This window comes from Talaromyces atroroseus (assembly GCF_001907595.1).
Source record: "Talaromyces atroroseus strain IBT 11181 chromosome Unknown scaffold_8, whole genome shotgun sequence".
NCBI classification, from domain to species: domain Eukaryota; kingdom Fungi; phylum Ascomycota; class Eurotiomycetes; order Eurotiales; family Trichocomaceae; genus Talaromyces; species Talaromyces atroroseus.
The window spans coordinates 612,243-637,326 of record NW_017971440.1 but is presented as its reverse complement, the minus strand read 5'-3'; the positions used below and the strand labels follow the sequence as shown (position 1 = coordinate 637,326).

Genomic DNA, 25,084 nt, shown 5'->3' with positions numbered 1-25,084 from the left:
TTGGACCGCCTAACTTGGAACTCCCTTGGAGCCGGTCAATGAGGGCACTCCTCTGCACTCGTACTGAAAGATTTGCACGTTTGTCATGGGGCTAAATATCTGCCAATAGTCCATCCTGTGAGACTCTAGACGATACTACGTCCCTAAAGATCCGAGCATGCATCACAAATCAACCGTCACGCGCTCGATTCTCGACGGACAGTTCATCACTCTCTTGGCAGTCAAGGTTGCAAGGTTACATGCCAAGCTCTGGGAAGGGAACAAAAAATAAAGCTTGCAGAGCAGATGCATAAAATGAGATTAGTTACAGTTACTTGACTATTAGTATTTAACGATTGTGTATTACCCGAAGTCGGACAAGCCTGTATATATATACACCGGCACGGGGATAGATTGAGATTTCAGAGATTTTTTTATCAAAATTAGGGTAGAGTGCCTAGTTCAACTGGTGGCGAGTGGCCTACATAATTATCAATACGAAATCATCTTCCTAGTACTAACATGGTATTTTAGATTCTACCGGGATATAAGGGAGAATACGAAGACAAAGATTCAGCAATCCCTTACTTCCCCGCATACAGGAGCAGTATGATCTGCAGCCTGCACAGACTTATTAGCTTTACTACTTTACGTTGCTGCATGTTTATTGGGGGAAAACTTGATCCTGGCTATATAACTCTTGTGGCTTTCAGGTTCTCGGCTTGACCGCCGATGCCATGCTTTCATTCTACGCAGGAGTATTATTTGAGCCAATATTCAAGATGACAATGCTTATTCACCGACAATTACCCGGCTTATTAAAGTGAGAAATTTTGTGCTCGATTGCATGCAGGCATGTCCCCCTCGTGCCAAAACAGATCTATAAAGCCACACAACATCGCCGCCATGGGCCGCCAACTTTTGGGACGCGCTTCGGACAGGCAAATGATCTATAGGAATCAGTGCCGAGATCATGTTTATTTATTGATTATCACAGTGGTATGCGCCCAACTTTTGTTGCATTTTCCTCCCCTCGCGTGGTTGCACAAGCGGTTCGCCAACAACGTGGTCAGTCAGCCAGTCACTGAGTCACATTCCAAACGCCGATGCCAAGGGCAAAGCAATACCCAGTATACCGGCCTATTTGAGAAGAAAAGACGGTTGTTTGCCGAGGTATCTCCCATCATCACCAGGTACGTAGTTTTCTGTGCCTGCCAATCTGGCAATCACTCCACCCGGACCCCCATTCCGATTCCCATAGTTAAGTATCCTCCCTTCTTATTCATAGTTCGAGCCTAGAAAGGCTTGGCCACTACTTAATCTGCTTGAGAATGTTTTATTTCTGCTACTTTGTACCCCAAAAGTCAGGGCTAATGTGAGCTGCCTGATGCGTCTAGCTGACATATAACCCTTGATAGGCCCTCGAGTAACCTTTGATTGATCTACCTTACATCACTGGTTAAATCCTTGTTTATATTCTATATATTGTCGGCCGTTGTAAGTAGTACATTTACCTAGGTACTTGTACCTAGCTAGCAACAATGATTTTTCTCGCCACCATCTTTCTGTCATTACTGTCTTTCACCAAAGCCTCCTCGACATTTTCCCCAGCTCGCCCACCAGCACAGCCACTGGCTGTCAAATCTCCCTACCTAAGTGCTTGGCAGAGTGCCGGAAGTGACGGTGGTAATGGCGGCTATCTTGCTGGTCAATGGCCAACTTTTTGGGCGTGAGTAACTGGGGGGATTGTTTGTGTGTGTGTGTGAAACAATGTTGGGGACTGACTGACCTTATATACAGTGGACAAATCCTTGGATGGACCGGGCTCATCAATGTCGATGGTGCTACTTACTCTTGGATGGGAGCTCCTCTCTACGTGCCAACCGTAGACCAAATTTCTTACTCCTATACCAGTACATCCAGCGTATATGTTTTGTCTGTAGAAGGCAAAGTCCAGATCACTGCAACTTTTCTATCTCCAATCACGCCTGATGACTTCCAACGCCAATCGCTCATTTTCTCCTATCTGAATGTGGAGGTTGTATCTTTGGACGGTGGCGAGCATGACGTTCAACTATATACAGATATTTCCGCGGGTAAGTTGGAATTTCTCGACGTTCTTTCTATTATAACCATATTAATGTTCCTCCATAGAATGGGTTTCAGGTGACCGCAACACAATTGCACAGTGGGACTATGGCACCAGTGGAAGCCTCTCCTATCACAAGGTCTACCGCCAGACGCAACTGGCATTCTCAGAAATCAGTGACCAGACAGAGTACGGAAACTGGTGGTATTCTACGACTACAGACAATGGCTACACTTACGAGGCCGGCATCGACGTCGATGTTCGTGCCCAATTCGGCAACCACAGTACGTTGAGCGACAGTGTCAACACCGACTATCGTGCTATCAACAGCAACTGGCCTGTCTTTGCACACGCTTTCGACCTGGGTAGTGTGGGCACCAGAAGTACGAGCCGCTTATTCTCCATTGGCCTCACTCAAGAAGACGCTATTCAGTATGATGGCGCAAATGGCGTAGTGCCTTTGCCTTCATTATGGAAACAGTATTTCGATGATGAAATTTCGGCCGTCTCTTTCTTTCAGAATGACTATGAGACTGCTAGTGAATTATCGTCTGCCTTGGATCGTCAAGTGCAATCGGACTCTGCAGCAATCAGCAATGATTATGCCACTCTTACGACTCTTTCTCTGCGACAGGCCTATGGTGCAACGCAGCTTGTTGGAACAAACGAAACGCAATATGTCTTTCTCAAGGAAATATCGTCTGACGGAAACGTCAATACTGTCGATGTCATCTTTCCAGCCCACCCTGCATACCTGTACACTAACCCTAGGTTTTTAAAATTGTTGCTGGCGCCTCTTTTCGAGAATCAAGAAGCTGGCCAGTACCCTAACAGATGGTCGATGCACGATCTGGGCAGTCACTATCCCAATGCCACTGGTCACACTGATGGCAACGATGAACAAATGCCTCTCGAGGAGTGCGGTGACATGCTGATCATGTCCCTAGCTTACTACCTCGCGTCAAAGGACATTGACTTCCTCAACTCCAACTACAAACTGCTGGACCAGTGGACTCAATTCTTGGTCGACGAAGCGCTCTACCCGGCCAACCAAATTTCAACTGATGACTTTGCCGGATCGCTTGCGTAAGTTTATCATTTGACTAGCCTAGTTAAATCAACACAATATATATGTACTTACTAACCCGTTGCCTTGAATAGAAACCAAACCAACCTAGCCGTCAAAGGCATGATTGGTATAAAAGCCATGAGTGTCATTGCTAGCGCTACGGGCGACAGCTCCAGCGCATCCAACTACAGCTCTATTGCAAGCGACTACATCACGCAGTGGCAGACACTGGGCATCAACAGTGCCGCAAACCCGCCGCATGCCACTCTCGCCTACGGATCTGACGATACTTGGGGACTATTATACAACCTTTTCGGCGACAAGGAGCTTGGCTTGAACCTTGTCCCGCAGTCTGTTTACGACATGCAAAGCGATTTCTATCAGACTGTGAATGCTCAATATGGAGTGCCACTTGATACTCGCCACTCCTATACTAAAGGTACCTCTTTCCATTCTTTACTCCTGTTGTCTCGAAGTACTAATTCAGGGCTATAGCCGATTGGGAAGCATGGGTCGCATCGATTTCAAACGAGACCACTCGCGACATGTTCTACAGCGATCTCGCTAAATGGATCAATGAAACTCCTACTAACCATGCTCTTAGCGACCTGTATGATACCGTCAGCGGTGACTATCCGGACGGTATTTTTTTCATCAACCGGCCTGTCATGGGCGGTGTCTTTGCGCAGCTTGTTCTGGATATGGGGCTTTCCCCTTGAATGGGCGCCTCCCATATACAGCCAGGACATTGGTTGGCCTCATGGTGACTGATTTTATATGGGATGCGTGTACATATTGATACTTATTTCCTTCACTGTACAGACTATGACATCTCGTTTTGTATGATCAGCAGAATGGAAGATCGGTTAACACTGTTTTTGCATGTACTGCACATACTAAGTTGTAGCAAAATGCAACAATTCAAGAATGTACAATAACACATAGTCTTTTGGAACGATTTCTTTTCTTTCGGACGAATATTTGAGTATCTGCCCAGACCAGACCCATCATCCTTCATTCTTACATGGTAACATACCAAATGAATCATATTGCGCCCCTCAGTTCTCTTGCTTGAATTTAATTAACAAAGCGTATTTTGCTTAGGTAAGTAGTTGTGGTGCTCCTCTGTACTCAATAATGTAGTATGTACCCAGGCAAAGGTTCAGTTAGGGTTTCGATGTCGAGAATCTCCCTTTTCGGCAATAATCATGCTAGCCCTAAATCTTTGTCGTATCATCAATTTTTCTACAGATCTGCATATAATATAGTATAATTATTGACTTTTCTATCTATACAAGACCATAATATATTTCTTTTCGGGAGAATTTGCTTTAATTTGTGAAGTACAGTAACTATGCATGTCTTCAGCCACAGGAATGGCGAGTTAATAAGCTGACATTCCAGTCGAAACCTTGTATATAACTATAGCCTACGGACATTCTTCGGAAGTAACAGGTCGTGCTGTTTCAAGTCGGGCATGTCTGTCTGTGGTTCGATTAATTTGGCCAAATTGAAGCAAAAAAGATGGCAGGTAATGGCTAGAGTACCTACTACCCTCCCCGGAGTTTCAAGCAGACATGCAAGATCAAGCGTAGCCTGACGCATGCTACCAGATAACTGTACTGACACTGATTAGGGAAAGCGCACAACATTCTTTCCAAGAAGCCGAGGATAAGTATAATGCCACTACAGTCAAAAATGGCTCGTGTCTTCGCCTCTTCCTTGCTCTGGACCACTGCCGATTGGGCCCAATGATTGCCCTAGCTTGGCCTTCAAGGGGTGAGCAGTAGCTCGCTTGTCCAATTCGCCATTTGCCGACTGGAGCCATTTAGTTTACCACGAGTGCATGTGTTTGGCGCCAATCAGAATACACGAAAGATAGGATTATTCCAGAGCATACCTAGGCAGTAAGTATATCACGCGGTCTTAGAGATCGAGGGTAAGAATGTGGGAGTTTAAAGTTTTGGATTATAAGATCAAATAGTGTAGTTATATAAAGCTTGCTTGCCTACCTTGACTTGACTTGACGCAGTAACTAGCATCTACTCCCTATTTCAAGACTAAAGCATCAGACCAAACCCACCTTCAGTCAGTCATCATGAAGCTCAACCCTCTACACACAACATCATCACTCCTCGCACTCCTCCTCTCTTTCTCACCATCTGCCACCACTCTGGCAGCAGCAGCAGCAGCAGCAGGCAACACCACCGCAACAACCCTAGCAACCTTCGACACAGCCTACGACGACGCAAGCCTCTCCCTCTCAACCGTAACCTGCTCCAACGGCGAAAACGGGCTCGTCACCAAAGGCTACAACACAATCGGCGACCTGCCCACCAAAAATGTCGGCGGTTCACTGACCATCAAGGGTTGGAATGACCCCAACTGCGGCGCTTGCTATTCGCTATCATACAAGAATGAGACCGTCTACGTGTTGGCTATTGATGTTGCGATTTCACAGTTCAATGTGGCGCAGAAGGTTCTGGATCAGTTGACACATGGTCATGCACAGGAATTCGGGAGCGTGGAAGTTGAGTATGAGAAGGTGGATGGAGAGAAGTGTGGTTTGTAAGAAAAGTGTCAGGATTGATATGAACAGTTTGGCATGGGAGGTTTTATCACTGTGTACACGAAAAATGAAATGTATTGAAACACATATATTCTAAACATAAGGACCTAAGCATACATGCAACGCCTAGAATAGCCAAAAAAAAATTATATGTATGTAATGCAAGCGCTTTGTATTGGTATCACAGATACAAGTATAATCACTTTTTCCATCCCTCGACCTTCCTCCTTCTCTTCTCAAACGACTGTCCGACAGCAGTCCCATCACCGCGCGGTCCATCTTCAGTAAATGCTCGCTTCCTGCTCTTCTCCAGCGCTCCATCTCTCGACGAACTGCCCGCTGCCCGCTTGGTAAGTCGACCAATCCTATCGGCTCCCTCACGCAGTAATCGAAACTCTTCGCCGCCAAAGCCACCGGTACGAGGACCCTCTTGCGCACGTCTCTTTGCTCGCTCCTTTTTGCTTTCCTTGGGCAAGCGCACAAAGTTGGTTTCTTCGTATGCACGTCGCTCTGCCTCGCGTTCTCGATCCTTTTGCGTGAGGACGCCTCGTCCACCACGTTGAATCGTGCTTCCAATACTAGGTTGTGCCATTGGCGCAGAGGACATTTCGGCAGAGACGAATTCATCAATGACGCTTGATTTCTTTGGTCGTCGTTCGCGGTCGCGGTCACGGTCCCGGCTGTCGGTTGTTGGTAGCGCGGTGGGCTTGATTCTGGGTGGTCGGTAGATTCCATCTGATGACTGATCTTTGTGACCCTTCGAGCTTGTGGCTTCTTTTTCGGATTTTTGTTGTTGCATATTCTTGGAGAATGCGGTGATGTTGGGACGGTAGGCCATTTCGTCGATTTGTTCGTCTTCGTCTTCGTCTTCTTCCTCATCTTCTTCTTCTTCTGCTGAGTCTTGTTCGTCGGATTGGTCTGAGTCTTCATCCTCTTCATCGGACAATTGTTCAATATTTTTCTGCTTATTCTTCTTCCCTGCTTTACCCGAGCTTTTCGTTGCTCTCTCCGCATCCTCGGCTGCCTTGATAACCTTGTCGATCTGGTACTTCAGCCTGCCCTCTAGAGGCTTGACACCCTTGTCGATATACACTCTCAATTCTGCCAATTTCCTGACAATATCGTCCCGCGAAACGCCGTCTTGATTGTTCTCATTCTTCCCTCGTGCTCGCAGTTGAAATAAGACCAAGAAGACTAGGTTCTGCAAATATGACAAAAGTAACTCGGCCTTTGTGTCCAGCAGCGAAATGCCATCGGCAGGAGGCAAAATCGTGGGGTTTGACGACGCCTTGTCCTCCGGTTCAATGGCCGAGGGTAGAGACGTTGACGCGCTGTTGAGGCATGCCGTCAAGGTGTCGAGAATGGAGGACAAATCGTTGATTGATGGCGCACTCTGGCTATCAGCAGGGGCTGCTGGCGTAGTTGTTAGTGCAACCATTTTTTAGGGTGTTTAACAATATTTATCAGTTAGTAGGGAAAATGAAGCGTTCAGCAATCGATAAAATTTTGGATGCCGTTTATCGCCCTATCTACACGTGATCCAGCTAGAGGCTATACTACGTAGCCAATCAGAGCTAAGTGTTGCAACCCGCATATTAAGAATTGTGAGACCTCCATCTTCCTCTTACCCCCAACCAGAGCTCCTGGCTGAGATCTGGCGCAGACGACACCAGCATCGGCCGCGCTTCCCCAAAGGTGGTTATCTCAATAGGCTGGCGCATCTCTGCAATTTTCTGTCGGATCCATCTCCCCTTTTCCAAGACGCGGTCACTTACTTGATCCTGAGTGACAAGTTGCATCCCTTCAAGCCCCTGGAAAACCAGCGCGTCGCGATACAGCTTCTGTCTCCAATTTTCGCTCGACAGATTCTGCATATTGGACTCTGGGCGATCCCCCACCCAACTGAAGTAATCAACCCAGTGATGCGCTGCTGGCTCGGCGTCTTCACTGCTACTCGTTGTTGTCGAGAAGTCGTCTGCATGAACCTTGGCCATTCCATCCCGCCACATACGTCTCCAGCGACGGCAGGTAAGAATGTGTCGCAGCGCGGCTTGATCGGCCGCCTTGGCTTCATGTCCTCGGTATGGGCCTACTGAGTCTACTTGGAAGGAGCCCCATGAGTTGCAATTCCAGTCTGGGATGCAATATTTGACAAACTCGAGCCTGTCGTCTATGCTGAAAACAGGAGGTATAATTTCTTTCTCATGAGATGACCCGGTTGTCTCCAGGAAATAATCGAATGAAGACCCAAAGAGCTCGCCATACACCAGAATTTGCATCACCGCTCTGCTAGGCTCGGTATACAGCGTCTCCGGTTCCGATACGCCACCATCCCAGAAATCGTCTACCTCGAACCACTGAGGTCCTGCCATGCGATCGATGGCATCGGTAAGCGGGTTAATTACGCTGAAGCGCAGTGCATGCAACCGGCGTATATCATCCAGCGACAGACCGCGCGGCGCATGATCCAGACAAAACTCATAGAGCGAGTCGATGCCGCCGCGAAAAGAGTCACGGAGGAGTGGAATACGGGCAGACGGCTGGGCTAGAGTCCATGCCGAAACCTGCCGTGCGAGCGCAGCAACGAGGAAATGCGGATGTGGCGAGCAAAAGGTTGGCGCTGATGCGGAGAGCAGAGCGAGAATCGTGCGTGGTGTAGTAGTCTGGCTCAGCACATCGTAGATGAAACGACACGTTGACCGTAGAGCAAGAAAATCCTCGATGTTCCGTAGTTGCGAGACAATAGTAAGGACCAACTCGGCCGGGAGGGTTGAGAGACTGCGCATCTCGATGCCAGACGAGGCTATTGTTGCTTAAGATTTGAGAGTCTCTTGCGATTTATATATGTTGGAAAAGCTCTTTTGAGTCCTGCAACCAGTTAATTTTTTAGCATTTTTCCGGGTGAAAGGATCACTAAATTTAGATCACCGAGTCTACAGTATATACTATATTAGTATAGGATCCAGCAAGCCTTTATGCAACTATTCAAGTGCTTATTCTGCTGAAACATTCATGGTTGGTGCCTGGCGGCCTTGAAACTTGGCAACGAGGCTGAATTGCTGCATCTGGCTTAGCGCCGCCCATCCGCGGAAGCCACGGTCTCAGCTTGCATTTCGTGGCTTCTCTTGGATTTATATAACTTCCCATGAAGTGGATTTGTTACGTGCAACCGCAAAGCAATAATCAACCAGGAGCTCTCGCTGGCTTGCTGTGTATATTGAATAACCTTTGCGAGGTTGCTGGCTACCTCGGTGAGTTGGCTCACGTAGGAAAGGAGCTGCCTGGGAGTGAGCTGACCTGTTCATGGCATCTAGTTAATACACACACAAGATGATGCCGTCCTCAAGGCGGACATTACTTCTCTCCTCACTATTGCTGCTCTCTTCCAGTACATCCGCCTTCTACCTCCCTGGTGTCGCGCCGTCCTCGTACGATGAAGGCCAATCGGTGCCGCTATATGTGAACCATCTCACGCCTGGCATCGCCAGACAAGACGATCAATTACACGCCGTGCTGTCATACGACTACTACAACCCTATATTCCACTACTGCCAGCCCAAGGATGGACCGGAAGACGTTCGAGAGTCGCTCGGCAGCATCATTTTCGGAGATCGCATTCGCACATCGCCCTTTGAGTTGCACATGGCTAAGAATGAAACCTGCAAAGCTGTTTGCGGAGAGGTGAAGTTTGGCCCTCGCGATGCGCGGTTCACGAACAATCGTATCTCGCAGGGTTATAATGTCAATTGGCTGGTGGATGGACTTCCTGCTGCCATGCTGAATCTGGATCCCATCACTGGGGCCGAGTTTTACAATCCGGGCTTCCTTATGGGCACGGTTGACGAAAATGGACAGCCGATGCTGAACACTCATTTCGATATCATAATTGACTACCACAAGGTTGGTCTTTCAGCGCAAGACAAGTACAGGGTGGTTGGCGTGTTGGTTCAGCCGGACTCGCGCGGCGACTCCTTCGTTGACGCGAATAACCAAGTCGACTGCGGCGAGGGAGGCGGCCCGATGGTTCTAAGCGAAGACAAGGAAACGAATGTTGTCTGGACGTATAGTGTTTACTGGAGGGAGTCGGACACGGCGTGGGCGACGCGATGGGATAAATACCTGCACGTCTTTGATCCCAAGATTCACTGGTTTTCCCTGATCAACTCTTCGGTGTTTGTGGTCTTTTTGGTGGGTATGGTCAGCATGATTCTCATCCGTGCGCTCCGAAAGGATATTGCCCGCTACAACCGCCTCGACCAGATCAATCTCGATGATCTCAATGGCACCTCTGTGGTCGAGGACGGCATTCAGGAAGACTCGGGCTGGAAGCTTGTTCACGGGGACGTATTCCGTTGCCCGAAGTCGCCGTTGCTCCTGAGTGTTCTGCTTGGAAACGGAGCGCAGCTGTTCGTTATGACCGGTGTCACAGTTGCCTTTGCGCTATTTGGACTGCTCTCTCCAGCCAATCGGGGGTTCCTTGGCACGACAGTCCTCATTCTGTACACATTGTTTGGGTTCATCGGAGGCTATGTTTCTTCGCGGACTTACAAGTCCTTCGGGGGTGAAGCCTGGAAGCGCAATATCATTTCGACGCCTCTTTTGATTCCCGGCATGGTGTTTTCCTGGTTTTTCTTGTTGAACTTGTTCGTCTGGGCCAAAGGCTCAAGCGGTGCTGTTCCCTTCACTACCATGCTTGCCGTTGTTGCTATCTGGTTTGTGATTAGTCTTCCTCTGAGCTTTGCCGGCAGCTGGCTTGGATTCAAGTCTCAGGTTAGTAAAATTTCTATTACCTTGTCATGTAGTAATGATCTACTAATGCAATGAAATAGGCATTCGAGGCCCCTACCAAGACTAACCAGATTCCTCGCCAAATCCCACCGCCGACCGGTACTCTTCGCCCGATCCCGTCGCTGCTGCTTACTGGCATTCTGCCCTTTGGCGCGATCTTTGTGGAGCTCTACTTCATCATGAACTCGCTCTGGACCAGCAAGATCTACTACATGTTCGGATTCTTGTTTCTGTGCTACGGGCTGATGGTCATCACGACGGCGGCCACTACCATTCTGCTCATATACTTTATGCTGTGTGCAGAAGACTACCGGTGGCAATGGCGCGCGTTCAACGGCGCGGGCATGACGGGCTTCTACGTGTTTATGAATGCACTCATTTTCTGGGCGACTCGAGTCAGCTTTGGCGGGTTCACGGGGGCGGTGCTGTACGTTGGGTACTCGGCATTGATAGGATTCTTGGTTTATATCCTGACCGGTACGTATTCTCACTGGCATCTATCTACATGATCTGTTCACTAAATCATCCGGATGTCAGGCTCGATCGGGTTCATTGCCAGCTGGGCGTTTGTCCGCAAGATTTATGGCTCCATCAAGGTGGACTAAAACGGAGCTGAGAGGGAGGACGGTTGTACGACCTTTACCATTAAATATTCCATTTTCATTCGATTTTCCCTGCATGTTGTTTCTTGTTGTGTAAATACATTTGATGGTATTGGATAGAGAAAAGCGTCTGCCAAGCGTGGCGCAGCAGAGCATTACTGCAGGCAATCTTTCTAGTCATGCAGTCAGTCACCAATTGATCTGATAACTATTTATTCTAGACCATTCTTCAACCTAGTTACCACATCCCACTATATAAAGCCAGTAGTTACTGACTGACTGACTGACTGACTGACTGGCTAAGAGGTCGCCTTGGTTGGTTCGTTCGACCTGTGACAATTTACCCCACGTCACGGGAAAGTTGCTTCTTCCATCGCGAAATCTCACGAATAAAAGGCTTCTGGCTATCAATCAGTCAGATCTGCGGTCTGTGCTTGACTTTGGGGCCAATTTTCATGTCCTTGCATTTTTTTTATCTCTTTCTTTTCAGACTTGATTGATAGATATCATGGGTCAGAAGTAAGCATTTCCTCCAGTTTCTCTACTCCACCGAGCGCGCGCGCGAGAGAATCGAAGCTAGAAGAGCCAGCCCCCGCCAACAAACTCCTACTCCCTCTTTTCTTGCGCTGTTTTCCCATTTCTTTCTGCACATAAGGGGAGTGGAAGGTCATCGAGAGCACCGTGGTTTTATGATCATGATACTGAATAGTGATGGCAATGACGCTGGCGGGCGATGACGACTAACGAATCGCAGACAGTCGAAGCTTTCCCCGCAGCAGCTGGACGAGCTGGTCAAGACCACGCATTTTGATAAGAAGGAGCTGCAGCAATGGTATAAAGGTACAAAAACAACAATTCCAGCCCATTGATACCAAAAAAAAAAAATAAAAAAAAAAGTCACTAACAGCTAGCTATCAAAAGGCTTCCTCAAAGACTGCCCGTCCGGCCACCTCAACAAGGAAGAATTCCAGAAGATCTACCGCCAATTCTTCCCCTTTGGCGACCCATCCCCCTTTGCAAATTATGTGTTTCGCGTCTTTGACTCGGATAACAGCGGCACCATCGACTTCAAGGAGTTTATATGCGCGCTCTCGGTGACGTCGCGCGGCAGGATGGAGGATAAGCTGGACTGGGCGTTTCAGCTGTATGATATCGATGGCGATGGCAAGATTACCTATGATGAGATGTTGGCTATTGTCGAGGCTATATATAAGATGGTATCTCTCTCTCCTTTTACTTTCAAAAAAGAGGAGGCTAATTGGGGTGTATATCTAGGTCGGCTCCATGGTCAAGCTGCCCGAAGACGAAGACACGCCCGAGAAACGAGTAAAGAAGATCTTCAACATGATGGACAAGGACGAAAACGGCAGTTTGGACATGGATGAGTTCAAGGAAGGCAGCAAGCGGGATGAGACGATTGTCAGTGCTCTGTCTTTGTACGATGGGTTGGTTTGAACTTCCCCCTCCCCCCCTCTTGTTCTGTGACGCTCTACCTATGATGGATTTGATAAACTTCATGTTGATATTGATTTGGCTGTGACGCTGCTGCTGCTGGTACCCCTGCATATGGCGTCTTTTTTTTTGTTGTTCTTCTTCTTCTTCTGGTGTTCCCTTTGGCGGTTTCGTGTTTTGTTATCCTGTGTTATGTTCGTGATATGATAACTAGTGCTTGAATACACTCATACCCAATTCTTCATCCATACTAGGTAGGGTTCATAGACATGATATGGTCGAGCTCGAACATATACATCCACTCACACAGTAGTCCTACGCACAACAGCACAAACAACAGCACCAGCCAACGCACCCACTCCAGCCCTCCCAACAACCATTTGCCAACCAACACTCCTCGTCCCTCCAACAAGAGCACTTACAACCCCCAGCCCAGCGCCCCAATCACCATACCGGTCGTGCATAACCTGGCCCTCATTCTCCAACAAGCGCCAGCTCCGGTCCTGCCACTCGATCTGCTCTAAACCCCACATGCGCGCCGTGAGCAGCGCCATGCTGACGCCGCTGCCGACGAGGCAGGCTCTGCCGATGCGTGCGAGGAATTGTGTTTGTTTTGCTGTTGTTGTGCTGGCAGCTGCAGATTTTGTAGCCGAGGTTGCCGGTCGAATAGCTTTGTATACGGCGTGCACCAGCCCAACGCCCGCGCCGGCTTGGAAGCCGCGCTGGAAAACGTGCACGTACAAGAGGGATTTGGCGTAGGGCTGGTCCTCGGCGTAGGGCGGATGGGGCCAGTTGAAGTGTGACATTTTCGGATTGTTTGTGTGAGTTGTTGTCAAGAGTTGATTTGACGTGCGTGTTTTCGACTTACGTCCGTATTGATCTTTGGATGGAGAATTATTCGGCCGATGCTTGACTATGATGTACTTGCCTGACTATAGAAAGAATAAGAAAGAAAGAAACCGAATATTTATTCATACTATTTAGTATCGAAACAAACTAACCCAAACACAGTTACTCATCAACAGGGATATCACCAAGGTACATACACTTGAAATGGTATAATCAGTCCCAAACAGAGACAACAGACAAAGAAAAAAAAAAAAAAGAAAGTAGCTTTTTATCAGTTATCGATTTGCCGACTCCGCCTCTGCGCGAGCAAGGGCCTCGCGCTCGACGCTCTTTACTTCCTGCTCCTGCTTCATTTCGCGCACTTTGGCAAGCACAACTTCTCGAAAGATGGCGCCGCTCGCAATTCCGCTCAGACTCCGTTTCTTCGTGGTAACGCCACCCTGCTTCTCGTGCTGATGTGACGATGCCGTTGGTTCTGTCGCCTGATTCACGTCGCCCGCCGGATCAGTGACTGACAACGCGGGGAAAGCAGACGTTACTTCGGCCGCTGTGGCAGTGCCACCAGCACCAGCAGCAGCAGGCATATGGAAATCCTCTCCTTCGCCTTCTTGCCCCTCGTCCTGCATCTTCAGCGCCTCGATACGGTTGGCCAACTTGATGATTTCGATGCCGCGACGCAGCCTGGCGCGCGCCATGTACGCCTTGATTTCCGGTAGCAAGTTGTGGTCCGTCGCGGTATCACCCTTGAGCCAGCGGTGCGCCAGGGCCTCTTCCGCAGTCGCTCGCTTGTTCTGATCGGGCGTCAGCAGCGTGCCGATGAAATCCTTCGCGTCCTGCGAGACATCGCGCCAGTAGCGCTCGTGGAACTGGACTTTGCCGAATTTGCACTCCTCGATCAGATCGGTCAGATTCTCGGCGCGGAAGGGCGAGTAGCCGCATAACAGCGTGTATGTGATCACCCCCATCGACCACATGTCGGCCGCTTTGCCGTGGCCCTGTTTCAGCATCACTTCCGGCGCCGCGTAGCCGAACGAGCCGGCCATGGATGTGAGCACATCGGTGGAATGTTCCAGGGTTTTGGCGATGCCGAAGTCTGCGAGCACGAGAGGGGAGTGGGGGTCGGTGGTGAGGTAAAGCAGGTTTTCGGGTTTGAGGTCTGTTCACGTTTAGTCTTTTTCCCCCCCTCTGTATGTATTTATGTGTGTGTATACACAACGCACCTCGATGCACAATATTCCGCTCATGCAGATAACGAACAGCGTCTAAGATCTGCTTGATAGTCTGCGTAGCGTCCTTTTCCGTGAACTTCCCACGCTCGCAAATACGATCGAAGAGTTCTCCGCCCGTCGCGAGCTCCGTCACAATATAGTATTTGTCCTACACCCATCAGCAGGGCTATCCTTTGAGTTTTCGGAATATTAAAGAGAGAATCACCCTCGACTCAAACCAATCCCGAAAGTGCACGATATTCGGATGATTCATGCGCTGCAACACCTCCAGCTCGTCGTACACCATCTGCTCGTTGCCGCGCACACTCTTCTTCAAGATGATCTTGATGGCCACTTTGCCCTTGGGCGAATCTGCCTCGCGAACAATGCCATATGTGCCTGCGCCGAGGGTCTTTCCAAAGCGATAGTGCGATCTGGGAGGCCGACTGTCAGTGCCCATACGAATCAGAATGCAAGATTGAAAATCACTTTTTATCGTAACTCTCCGGCTGCCCCTGCAGCTTATTGAGCATGCCCGCGACTGGAACCGAGGCAACATATTAGATCACTCTCAGCCATTTCTATATATCGAAATCAATACATAGCAAGAAGCAGCTCGTTCAACATACAACTCATTGTGGCTTTGGCTGCAAGGACACAGAGAATAAGCCCGAGAAAGAGAGTCGATAAGAATGACTCGTCGTCCGTTTTCTGGTAGTGGGGTAGCTCGGCCAGCCAACAACACTACACGACGAGCGAAGAAATCGAATTGAGCGGTGAAGATGATCTTGGGAAAACCAAAAGGGGGGTGGGGGATGGAGAAATAGCGAGAAAAAGGAAGATGACTTTATATAGCGGCGATTGGGAGAAGAAAGAAGTTCAGCCCAAGGCTTCGTTTGCTACGTATTCGTAAACTATCTTGAAGCAGATGTGGCTGAGCAGCGGGGCAGCAGCTGAAGGGAGGGGCCAATGGCCGCCGGCTCGCGTGCTTCTAGAGACAGCCTCACCCAACTCGCACTTTTATAGACAAATTATAGTAGTAGTAGTAGTTATGTAGGTAGCTACATTGCGGCCGCCTGGAGGCTCCCTCCCTCAATCGCTGCACCCACCATCCGGTCGCCGCTGAGGATGCTCGTGGTGCAGATGACAATCTTCCGCGTCGCCGCTTCCTGCGACGCGATGTACCTCAGCGCAGCAATTTCCGTGAATGTAATCCCGCCCAGGAACATGACATAAACCGTCTTGTGGCTGCCGTTCAGATGTCCCCCAGACATCAATGTCTGTCTCGCCCGCACTGCTCTCTCGTCGCCCTTTTGCACAATGCTAAACGTCGAGCCACGAGCAGACTTGGCAATCTCCTCAAAGCCGATCCAGCCCGGCGAAGACGTGTTGGATGTATTGATCTGTGCCGTTGGAGCTGCTGCGGCAGGCGGCCCGCCCTTGATCAGAGACACCATGTATGGTTTTTGCAAGATACACTGTACCAGCCGTACAGACAGCGGTGCAAACCCGCTGTAGACGTATGATATGTCATTCGGCTCCTTTTCGCTGACTTCTTCAACCACAAGCCGCAGGTTTTTGCGCAGGTAGTTGTAGTTGGTTTTTGTGCCGGCGACAACACCGCCCACCGCGCCGGGGAGGAGCATCGCCGTCGCCGAACCTCGCGGCTGGAGAAGTTCCATTTTCTCAAGAGCACGGAAGGTGAGAAGGTGTTGATAACCGTAGGCCTGCAAGATCTCTTGTTTGAAATGATCCAGGTCCTTGGCACGGAGGCCGCCCGACATGCACGATTCGAGGCACAGCAAGCGAAGAACCGTCTTCAGTGGCACATTGCGAGCTATCAATTCGCTAACATTGCCGTGTTGATAACTTGAATCTATCCCAGCAGCATGGCTTTGCTGAACTTCGAGAACTTTGCGGAAGATATCTGAGCGTGTCTGACGCATGATGTCTTCTGCTAAATTGGTATGCACCTTTAAGCTTTGATGCTCTTGCTGGTACGCTGGCAGACGGTTCACGAACTCTCGGAGTTCAGCCGTGGTTTGAGCAGAATGCCGGGTTTCATAATCAGACTCTAGTCTTCGGGCAACCCTATTCAGTATATCACCAACTATGGCAAAGTTGGTGTCGCGCAGTTGGCTGAATAGCTGGTCGGAAGAGTCAAGCTGGATCTTGCGCTTCAATCCCGGTTTAGTAGACGGCGCGGGAGCAGCAGCAGGCTGACCGGCAGGCCCGACAATGCTAGTATCCACGTCCGCTTGATTATTTTGGATCCCGACAAACTCGTCAATCAACCCTTCGTACGTGAGTTGTGTTAAAAGCGGAGTGCCAAAGTCAACCTCTCGGTCGATAATTATAAGCTGTTCAATGGAGGAACTTGGAAGCATGTTGCCGTAGTCGGGACCAGCAGTCGATGACTGCTCTGCTTCAACCTCCTTTCTCATACGAACCAGGAGATCGGCCAACTTCCGGGCGTTGTCTCCCTTTCCGGTGATACGAGGAAAGTATCCATGGCGTCGCTGGATATTCATCAACCCCTTGGCCGAATGATACACGCTTGCTGGGTTTTTATACTTGATAATCCTATTAGCTTGTATATATTCATCGAATAGAGACGGCATCTTACCAAATATAAATCGCCGAAGGAGTCGTCCAGTTCGAGCGACAAGACATCATGCTCTAATGGAAGGAAATAGACTGGCAATTCGGCGATGTTTACATCTCCTATGATGCCTGCTTCTTCTAAGAGTGCATCGCTTACGAAAGTCCGCCGGGGGACCCAGAAGATTGAAATGTCGTGTTCTAAACTACTAGTTTGGCGCAATTTCTTGATCTGCTCTGGAAAAGAAAAGGGGAAAAAAATGTTAGCACATACTGATGGCATACAAACGTGGTGCATAATAGAAGGGAGGCCATATGAATGCGCACGATAAAAAAAAGAAATTTTGGCAATATCAATGTCGATCTAGGGAACAAGACTGATAGCGAGGAGTTGGTGAAACCCACGCAATCTACTGAAACCCCAAACAATTTGGCCTGATAACCAGAAGAGAAAGAGAATAGAGGACGTACCAGAAACTGTAGCCACCTGGTTTACCTTCTCAGCATGGACCAGAAACACCACATTGCGTTGCGAACTGTCAACATTGGCATTCTCCAGTAGGAAGACGCGATCGACGCCGTAGTCCTGGAGCACAGAGAATTTGACAAACAGCCCGACCGGACCAGCCAGGTCTTTGCTGATGACCAAGTTCTTCTTTCCGCGTACCTGTGTTGATCAATCAGCCGGAGCTAGCTTGCTTTGTGCCAGGAACAGAGAGCTCACGTACGCCTTCGAGAAGGCCCAGCAAATCACGGCGTGTTTTTTCTCGTAGATAATCAGCTTCGTTCCCCGGGAGGGGAGCCATTATGACTGCTATGGAGGGATGTAGACGAATTGCCTGGACATGACTGCGCTCGGAAGGAGAGAGCGCCTGAACCAGGAAGGTCCGCGCTGCGGGAGAAAACAACAACACGCTAGTCCGCAGACGGACTAGCGCACAGATCACCTGTCCCGCTAGTCTAGAACGGGCCCGCCCACGCCACTTCTGCGCAGACGGAAAATTGGTGTATTGGTGTATTCGGAATACGATAGATTACCCTCGCAAAGCTGTCGTATACTGAGCGCTCCCGTATCTGCCGTATCGGTTTTACAGCCCCCCTTAAGCAACGGCTGATTGGCACAGCCGCCGGTACCCCCCTTCCCTTTCTGACACAAACGCCAAACGAACCTCGATTTCCTTTGCACTCCCCATGAGATACCCCTTTTCTAGTTCTTCTTTTCATTTTGCATTCGATTCTGCGATCCGTGAACACCGACATTTTAATTCTATAGCCTTTTCCCGTCGTACCATTTCATCATGAAAAAGTTCCTAGTCAACAGAAAGTTCAAGGACGACGACGACGGCGGCGACGACTCCAACCGCCGTGCTCTTTTCGGCTCTCGATCCCGCGACAAGAGTCCCAATACTCAGTCCCAGGGAGGCAATCCCTATGCACAGCCGGTTCCCGCCACCGACCCCTACACTAGAGCCAAGATCAACGCGGGCGTTGCTCCTGGTGGTTATGGAGAGGTGAAGCATCCCGGCGGCCCTGGTGCTGGGGGTCCGGTTGGTAATCAGCAAGGCGGTTACGCTCCGAACCGTTACGGTAACCAGGGAGGCTATGGTGCCGATCGATATGGAGGGGGCGCACCAGGCGGTGGCGGATCATCGCGGTATGGCCCTGGCGGCTACGGCGGTTTAGGCAGCACAGATCCAAACGATCCTACTCAAGAGGCAGATAGAGATGCACTCTTTGGAGGCGCGCGCGATCGAGCTCAGAATAATGGTGCAGGTGGACCGCCGCCGCCGCCGTATAGTGCCGGCGGACCAGGAGGTGCTGCAGGCAGAGGCTATGGCGATTATGGACAAAACACTCAACCCCCGGCCTCAACGGAGATTTATAAAGAAAGACAATTGACGGCCGAGGAGGAAGAAGAGGAAGAGGTCAATGCTACTAAGCAAGAAATCCGATTCATCAAGCAAGGAGATGTTTCGTCAACCCGTAATGCCCTGCGTGTTGCTGCCCAGGCTGAGGAAACTGGCCGAAACACTCTTGCCCGGCTTGGAGCCCAGAGTGAGCGCATTTTGGACACAGAGAGGTCGCTTGATGTCGCCGCTAGTCAGGGTCGTATAGCGGAAGAGAAATCTCGAGAGCTCAGACAACTCAACAAAAGCATGTTCGCCGTGCACGTCTCGAACCCGTTTACCAGCAATGCACGTCGTCGGGAACGTGATGAAAAGTTACTTGAAACTCATCGAGCTGAACGCAATACCCGCGAGGGAACTCGTGCCGAAGCCTTCGAGACCAACCAGCGTATGGAACGTACATTCAGAGACATCGAACGCGAAGCCAATAAGACATCTTATGGCCAGAAGAAAGATATGTCCGAACGTGCGAAATACCAGTTTGAGGCCGACAGCGAAGATGAGGCCATGGAAGACGAAATCGACAATAACTTGAACCTGCTTTCTGGGGCGGCGGCGCGATTGAACGGGTTGGCAAGAGCAACGGGTAATGAGTTGGAGGAACAGAATCGTCATCTTGACAGAATCATGGGCAAGGTGAGTACAGACATTTGCTACTTACGGCTATGCATGCATGGGTCATTTACTAACAATTTGATTTAGAGCGACTATGTGGACGATCAGATTGCTATGAACCGCGCCAGATTAGACCGTATTCGTTAGAATTTGGCCATTTCGATTTGTACAAATTCATCTTTCCTTACTCTAATAAACAATATCGCGCCCTTTCCATTTTGGGTCGTACTTTGTAGCGTGTGTGTGCAACAATCGCCAGAACAGCAATCCAAGACAACTGTCAAGTCTGAGTGCATAACATTTTTAGCACAAGCAAATAATTTGCAATCTCGGGGAATCTGGCCGGGGTTTTTAATCTTTCCCAACAATTTTAGCTAGTTTGAGTTGGCTAAAATAAATCACAGTCCTAGATTTACCTTGGATGGGTTGAACGGCACACTAGTAAGCAGCAATAAGTGACTAAGATAGAGTTGAGCTCTCGAACGTAAAGGTGCTTGCTTGTTCACGATTTTATCAAGAGCTTTCACACGCCGCATTTTATTTCACCACTGCGCTAAGGGATTTGATATACAATATTTGGGACGATAGAAGGACTAGATGGTTGGATAATAATTAGTCTGCGATTGCGCGAAAGACTTTGATATTCAGAGTATTGGCAGATAAAAACACTCTGTCCAGGCAAAGACGAACGATATGGCTGAGCGTTTTGCATGTTAAGCGAAGGTTCTTGATATCGCGGTTGGGTAGGTAGGCGGCCACTTCTGCAACGAGTTTCAATAGGAAGGCGCATGAGCATGAAGGACGAGCCAACTTCCTGGAGAGACGACATGTCGCAATGCCCTCGGGATGCAGGCAATTTGCATAATGAGCTGGGCCAAATGGCAAGTGATTCGATTCGAAGACTGAGAACGGAATTTTTATCTTGTGCCACGGCTTGACTGTAGAATTTTTTTTCTGCTTTCTTTGTTAGGCTTGACCCTGCGCACTGCTCAGAACAGGCAACCATGGAGTTGCCATTGCTAGAGCTTTATCGACTTTTTCCTACATGAGCAGCTGCTGGATATCAACTGTCGTCTAATTACAACTCGACCTTTTAATCAGCCATAGAATGACGTTTAGGGGCCGGCCAGCTTTTGCTCCCAATATCATGATTTTATGAATAGATACATACCATGAAGTCTGCAGAAACAAATCCACGTGTGAAATGTATTTCTGTTGATATCCCAAAAGAGACACCGATCTCGGTTATGAACGCACAAAAAGGACCTCTTGAGGATAGAACGAGCTTTTAGTATTACCGAATAGAGGGTAATACTACTCCAAAAGTTTCACTACTCAGCAATCTTGTGCATACCAACAATTACTTTTGCGGACTTACAGATCAATTACTCCGTGAAACTTGGGTCTGCAAGCTGTGGCGGTACAGAGGAATGCGGCTGAGCAGACACCCTTTTTTCTTCCTGTTTCTAGCACACTAAACCTCAAAGGGGAGTGCTCCTCGATCTGCAGAAGTGAAAAGGGTCAAAACACTGCCCCAATTTCCCAGAAAAGAAACTTTCACGTCAGAGACTGCCACACAGGCCCGGACCATGACATCAGAGTGGGGTGTACAAGCCACACTTCTTTCTGTGTGGCCCCACATATTCCCTTAGAATAGCCGTTCCTACCAATAAAAGACTCTCAATCGCCCATCCACTAGCGTTGATCCCCATGGGGCTCGTCTGGCCAGCCACTCACAGCTTTCAGATTTGCGCTGGTGATCGTCGAAGGGTGGCTTATATAATATGTTTGTTGCCTGATCAGAAGATTCTTCTGTTCTGCTTCTCTTGCCTCACCTTTCTTCTACTTTATATTCTACTTTGTCCCTTCTTCCCATCTATTCTCTCGTCAATACCTCGTCTTATCACTTCCTCCTATCGAATTGATTCACCAGACTAGGCTATACACATCATACAAACGCCAACATGGGTCTAGGGAGCGTCGTTCTTCGTATCCTCGCTGAGGGGATACGAGTCCTCCAATTCCTCGCCGGCGCCGTCATGCTCGGTATTTTCTCCTACTTCCTCGCTGTACTCACGAACCACCACCTGCCCGTCGCAACCTGGATTCGAGCCGTGGAAGGGTTGTCCGGTGCTGCTACTCTGTATGCCCTCTTGGGTTCACTATTGACCCTCTGTCTCGGCGGTGTTATGTTCTTTGGCATGCTCGCCATGGTTCTCGATATCTGCTTCATCGGCGGCATGATTGCCATCGCTATTCTGACTCGCGACGGAACCCAAACCTGTTCCGGAACTGTCAATACCCCTCTCGGCACTGGGTCGACAGACTCGAAAGCCGCTGGGTATGGCGATAACGGATTTGGATTTGGAAGTGGTGAGAGTGTAACGTACATGCCCAATTTGGGTCTCGCTTGTCGGTTGGAGAAGACCGTATTTGCTGTCTCGATTATTTCTATGTAAGGCTTCCTTTTTCATTGCATTTATATCAATATTTCATATACTGACTGAATTTCTAGCTTCCTATTTATCGTGTCCTTCTTCCTTACCGTTCCAATGGTCCGCAGTCACCGACGCGAGAAACGCTTTGGCCCTTCTCCTGCCAATGGATACACCTCTGGCTCTACTCGTCGCCTTGGTTTCTGGCGTCGCAACAAGAATACTGCCCCTTACCCTGACGCCACAGCCGATACTCTCCCTGCAAACCCTACTCCAGGCGAGGTTGAGAATGGCTATAAACCTGAGGCAAACGGCTACAACAGCGCCCGGTTTTAAATTTGAGGCCTGGGCTGCGAGTTGCCCAGGTGGACAAAAGGAGACTATTTTAAGGCCGATTGAGCGATTGGAATACTGGACGATGTTATGAAAGTGTGAAATGAACTACCTGGATAAATATTTCCCGTGATACCTTATGTTTGGTGCTGTTTTGCGATCCACGAACTACTAATGTGGCTTTTGTTCTTATACGATACTTATGTACTATATATATAATAATAGTAATTACCAACCTTGAAACCTTAAGTCTCACTGACATTCTTTTAATATATACCAAGTATTTATCTATCTATTTCGTAGTAAATTCCAATGACCGCCCATCAGATATGCGTTCGTAACTGGTTTTTTTCATCGACACCGTGGAAAATTTGACATCTCTTTCAGATCTCTTTGACTTCATTATGGATCACTTCCAGCATCTTCCTTCCAGCACTAGAGAAAGAGGGCAAGCCATATGCTTATGACATAGCTTACAAGGCAAACTTGCAGCAAAAGAAAATACCCAACTAAGACTAGGTATGTCGATAGCAAGCCAGCACTGTCAAAGAATATCTAGGCGCAAAAGGCAAGGATCGGATGACAATGAAACAAAGGCAACACACGCAGAAAAAATCTTTGAGGATGAATTTCTTTTTTCTTCTGCTTCCTTTCATCAGTCAACTTCTTTCATCATTGTGTATTGATATCATCAAAAAGCAATTGTATTGCATCAACAAATCAAACTAAGCAACGGACATACAACAAATTTTATTGTCACGTTCGCAGCTCCAGCTTCATTGAATAAGGCAGGACTAGCAAGCATAAATAGTTCCCTCCTACACACTTCTCCAGAAGTATCTCTGAACCAAGCCCAACAACATCATCACATTGCAGGGCAAGCCAAAATTGACACCAGAAAGCACCAACACTCAAAACCAATCAAGAAAGCCCTAAGGAGAAGAACAACAAGATGAAAAAGAGATCTCCCTCCACCAATCCGCTCAGTCCAGACGCCGACAAAATTGAGCAAGAAGAGAAGATCTACGAGAGATACAGAACCGAACAACTCACCCCCGCCAAACGACTCCCCTTTCCCGAACTGAGACGACGTACACCCCAATCCACACAAATACCAACCATTTCGGCTCAAGTCTACGACATGAACCAAACTTCTTCTTCTTCTTCCTTCTTCCCCACGACCACGCCGTCGCAGCAACAGCTCCTGCAAACTCCGCCTCCGCATCGACTTACTCGCAGAGCACCCACATCACAGCTTGCTTATTCATTCTCCTCCCCATCAGTAGCAGCTGCAGCTCGTAGTCGCGGATACACAGGAAACGAAGCAGATCAAGTTGGAGACGAAGGGGAACAGGATGGTAACGATGAGATGGAAACCTATCAACAAGCTCTCGATAAAATGATAGACAACTTGCAGCAGGATCAAACTTCATCCGAATGCAATCGCCACACGATTGCTTTTGACCCAAGCTTTTGTCATGAGAATAACGATAATGAAACCATCACGATGCGCAGTCAACAACTTCGGCCGGCGAAGAAATTGAGGTGGTCGACACAGGATCAGGATCACGATCGACCAAGCAGTCAGTAGGAACCTGTCTAAGGAAGAAGCGGGGTGGTAAAAAACCTGGGCAGTTAGAAAGAGAGATGTGAGAAGGAAAGCATTGTCAGAAAGGCGTAATTTGATCTGGATATGCGGGTTAGGGATGAAGTATTTTCAAGCATTTACATTTTCATTTTTTTGGCCGAAAGGAAAGAGAGGAGGGAAGAATAGTCGGAACATAATCAATGGTATTATCTTTAAATTTGGCATCCCATCAATATTAATTTATCATGTATTATACGTAGTACGTACGGCGACTACGTAGTCTCTGCCGGATTGAAGACTTAAGTTATTAGGGCAAACGTGAGCATGTGATTCAAGACTAATATCTGTATCCGTACTAGTCTGTCTGGGCGCCTCATTAATATATGAACAGCTAACTACCCTGCAGAGCTAGGTGGGTTCCCAACTGAGACTATGCAAATTAAATAATATATTATAGAAGATAAGATGGCATCGCCTTTGTCGAACTATGTACATAAATTGTTCTGCTCAAGAAATATCATCGATTTTGTTAGAGTGACATGGGCTACCTGGATAATTTGGTGACTTAGGCAATGCCCAGGTATAAGTTCATCCATAAAAAGTCAAAAAGACAAGGACAAGAAACACTAGCAGAGACAAGCATCTCTAGGTGCCGGCATATGACTCTTGTTGCTGGCAGAGCCAAGGGCCTAAGCATGCTAAGCTAAATTGGCAAAGCTTCTGTTCGGCCCTGATTGCGCCTTGGCTGCGCTGGCACGCGACTGGCCAAGAAATGGGCGGTGACAAGCTTTGGGCACCAAGAAAGGGGGGTCGTCAATCGTTTTGCTCGCCTGCTACCGTGTGACGCTGAACTCTGTAACCATGTGGCAGCTACGTTGTACGTAACAATTTATCAACGCTCTTATTCATGTCATTTGTCTCCAAGTAAAGCCGTCAGCGGTTCTCGGCTAGACATTTTCTATATTACGAACCTTTTTTATCTAATCCAATATAGTAGTTA

The 25,084-nt window shown here is 48.6% G+C and overlaps 11 protein-coding genes across 11 annotated transcripts, besides 1 other annotated feature; 7 read left to right on the top strand and 4 right to left on the bottom strand.

The window, feature by feature from the left end:
* Positions 1-1,520: 1,520 nt before the first annotated feature.
* On the top strand, positions 1,521-3,856 carry UA08_06168 (hypothetical protein; the record flags this gene model as incomplete). The annotated part of the gene is made up of 5 exons (XM_020268461.1): positions 1,521-1,708; positions 1,780-2,075; positions 2,134-3,154; positions 3,230-3,576; positions 3,633-3,856. 5 exons carry the CDS (start codon positions 1,521-1,523, stop codon positions 3,854-3,856), a joined length of 2,076 nt encoding a protein of 691 aa, XP_020118741.1.
* Positions 3,857-5,235: 1,379 nt separating this feature from the next.
* On the top strand, positions 5,236-5,709 carry UA08_06167 (hypothetical protein; the record flags this gene model as incomplete). The annotated part of the gene is made up of 1 exon (XM_020268460.1): positions 5,236-5,709. One exon carries the CDS (start codon positions 5,236-5,238, stop codon positions 5,707-5,709), a length of 474 nt encoding a protein of 157 aa, XP_020118740.1.
* A 196-nt stretch (positions 5,710-5,905) lies between these two features.
* On the bottom strand, positions 5,906-8,492 carry UA08_06166 (hypothetical protein; the record flags this gene model as incomplete). The annotated part of the gene is made up of 3 exons (XM_020268459.1): positions 5,906-7,116; positions 7,242-7,257; positions 7,335-8,492. 3 exons carry the CDS (start codon positions 8,490-8,492, stop codon positions 5,906-5,908), a joined length of 2,385 nt encoding a protein of 794 aa, XP_020118550.1.
* Positions 8,493-9,036: 544 nt separating this feature from the next.
* UA08_06165 (hypothetical protein) lies at positions 9,037-11,099 on the top strand (the record flags this gene model as incomplete). The annotated part of the gene is made up of 3 exons (XM_020268458.1): positions 9,037-10,476; positions 10,536-10,971; positions 11,032-11,099. The coding sequence occupies 3 exons, from the start codon at positions 9,037-9,039 to the stop codon at positions 11,097-11,099; spliced, it is 1,944 nt and encodes a 647-aa protein (XP_020118602.1).
* Positions 11,100-11,366: 267 nt separating this feature from the next.
* Positions 11,367-11,399: a repeat region (Identified by RepeatMasker using a combination of RepBase library and repeat library created with RepeatScout).
* Positions 11,400-11,604: 205 nt separating this feature from the next.
* On the top strand, positions 11,605-12,551 carry UA08_06164 (Calcium-binding protein NCS-1; the record flags this gene model as incomplete). Its single annotated transcript, XM_020268457.1, has 4 exons — positions 11,605-11,615; positions 11,851-11,936; positions 12,018-12,313; positions 12,372-12,551. 4 exons carry the CDS (start codon positions 11,605-11,607, stop codon positions 12,549-12,551), a joined length of 573 nt encoding a protein of 190 aa, XP_020118647.1.
* Positions 12,552-12,850: 299 nt separating this feature from the next.
* Positions 12,851-13,354, bottom strand: UA08_06163 (hypothetical protein; the record flags this gene model as incomplete). Its single annotated transcript, XM_020268456.1, has 1 exon — positions 12,851-13,354. The coding sequence occupies one exon, from the start codon at positions 13,352-13,354 to the stop codon at positions 12,851-12,853; it is 504 nt and encodes a 167-aa protein (XP_020118648.1).
* A 318-nt stretch (positions 13,355-13,672) lies between these two features.
* Positions 13,673-15,241, bottom strand: UA08_06162 (Calcium/calmodulin-dependent protein kinase; the record flags this gene model as incomplete). The annotated part of the gene is made up of 5 exons (XM_020268454.1): positions 13,673-14,553; positions 14,618-14,774; positions 14,832-15,039; positions 15,095-15,146; positions 15,235-15,241. The coding sequence occupies 5 exons, from the start codon at positions 15,239-15,241 to the stop codon at positions 13,673-13,675; spliced, it is 1,305 nt and encodes a 434-aa protein (XP_020118645.1).
* A 425-nt stretch (positions 15,242-15,666) lies between these two features.
* Positions 15,667-18,012, bottom strand: UA08_06161 (hypothetical protein; the record flags this gene model as incomplete). The annotated part of the gene is made up of 4 exons (XM_020268453.1): positions 15,667-17,178; positions 17,232-17,443; positions 17,678-17,873; positions 17,935-18,012. 4 exons carry the CDS (start codon positions 18,010-18,012, stop codon positions 15,667-15,669), a joined length of 1,998 nt encoding a protein of 665 aa, XP_020118646.1.
* A 492-nt stretch (positions 18,013-18,504) lies between these two features.
* On the top strand, positions 18,505-19,875 carry UA08_06160 (hypothetical protein; the record flags this gene model as incomplete). Its single annotated transcript, XM_020268452.1, has 2 exons — positions 18,505-19,749; positions 19,816-19,875. 2 exons carry the CDS (start codon positions 18,505-18,507, stop codon positions 19,873-19,875), a joined length of 1,305 nt encoding a protein of 434 aa, XP_020118655.1.
* A 1,817-nt stretch (positions 19,876-21,692) lies between these two features.
* Positions 21,693-22,499, top strand: UA08_06159 (hypothetical protein; the record flags this gene model as incomplete). The annotated part of the gene is made up of 2 exons (XM_020268451.1): positions 21,693-22,183; positions 22,244-22,499. The coding sequence occupies 2 exons, from the start codon at positions 21,693-21,695 to the stop codon at positions 22,497-22,499; spliced, it is 747 nt and encodes a 248-aa protein (XP_020118656.1).
* Positions 22,500-23,448: 949 nt separating this feature from the next.
* UA08_06158 (hypothetical protein) lies at positions 23,449-24,087 on the top strand (the record flags this gene model as incomplete). The annotated part of the gene is made up of 1 exon (XM_020268450.1): positions 23,449-24,087. The coding sequence occupies one exon, from the start codon at positions 23,449-23,451 to the stop codon at positions 24,085-24,087; it is 639 nt and encodes a 212-aa protein (XP_020118605.1).
* Positions 24,088-25,084: the final 997 nt, after the last annotated feature.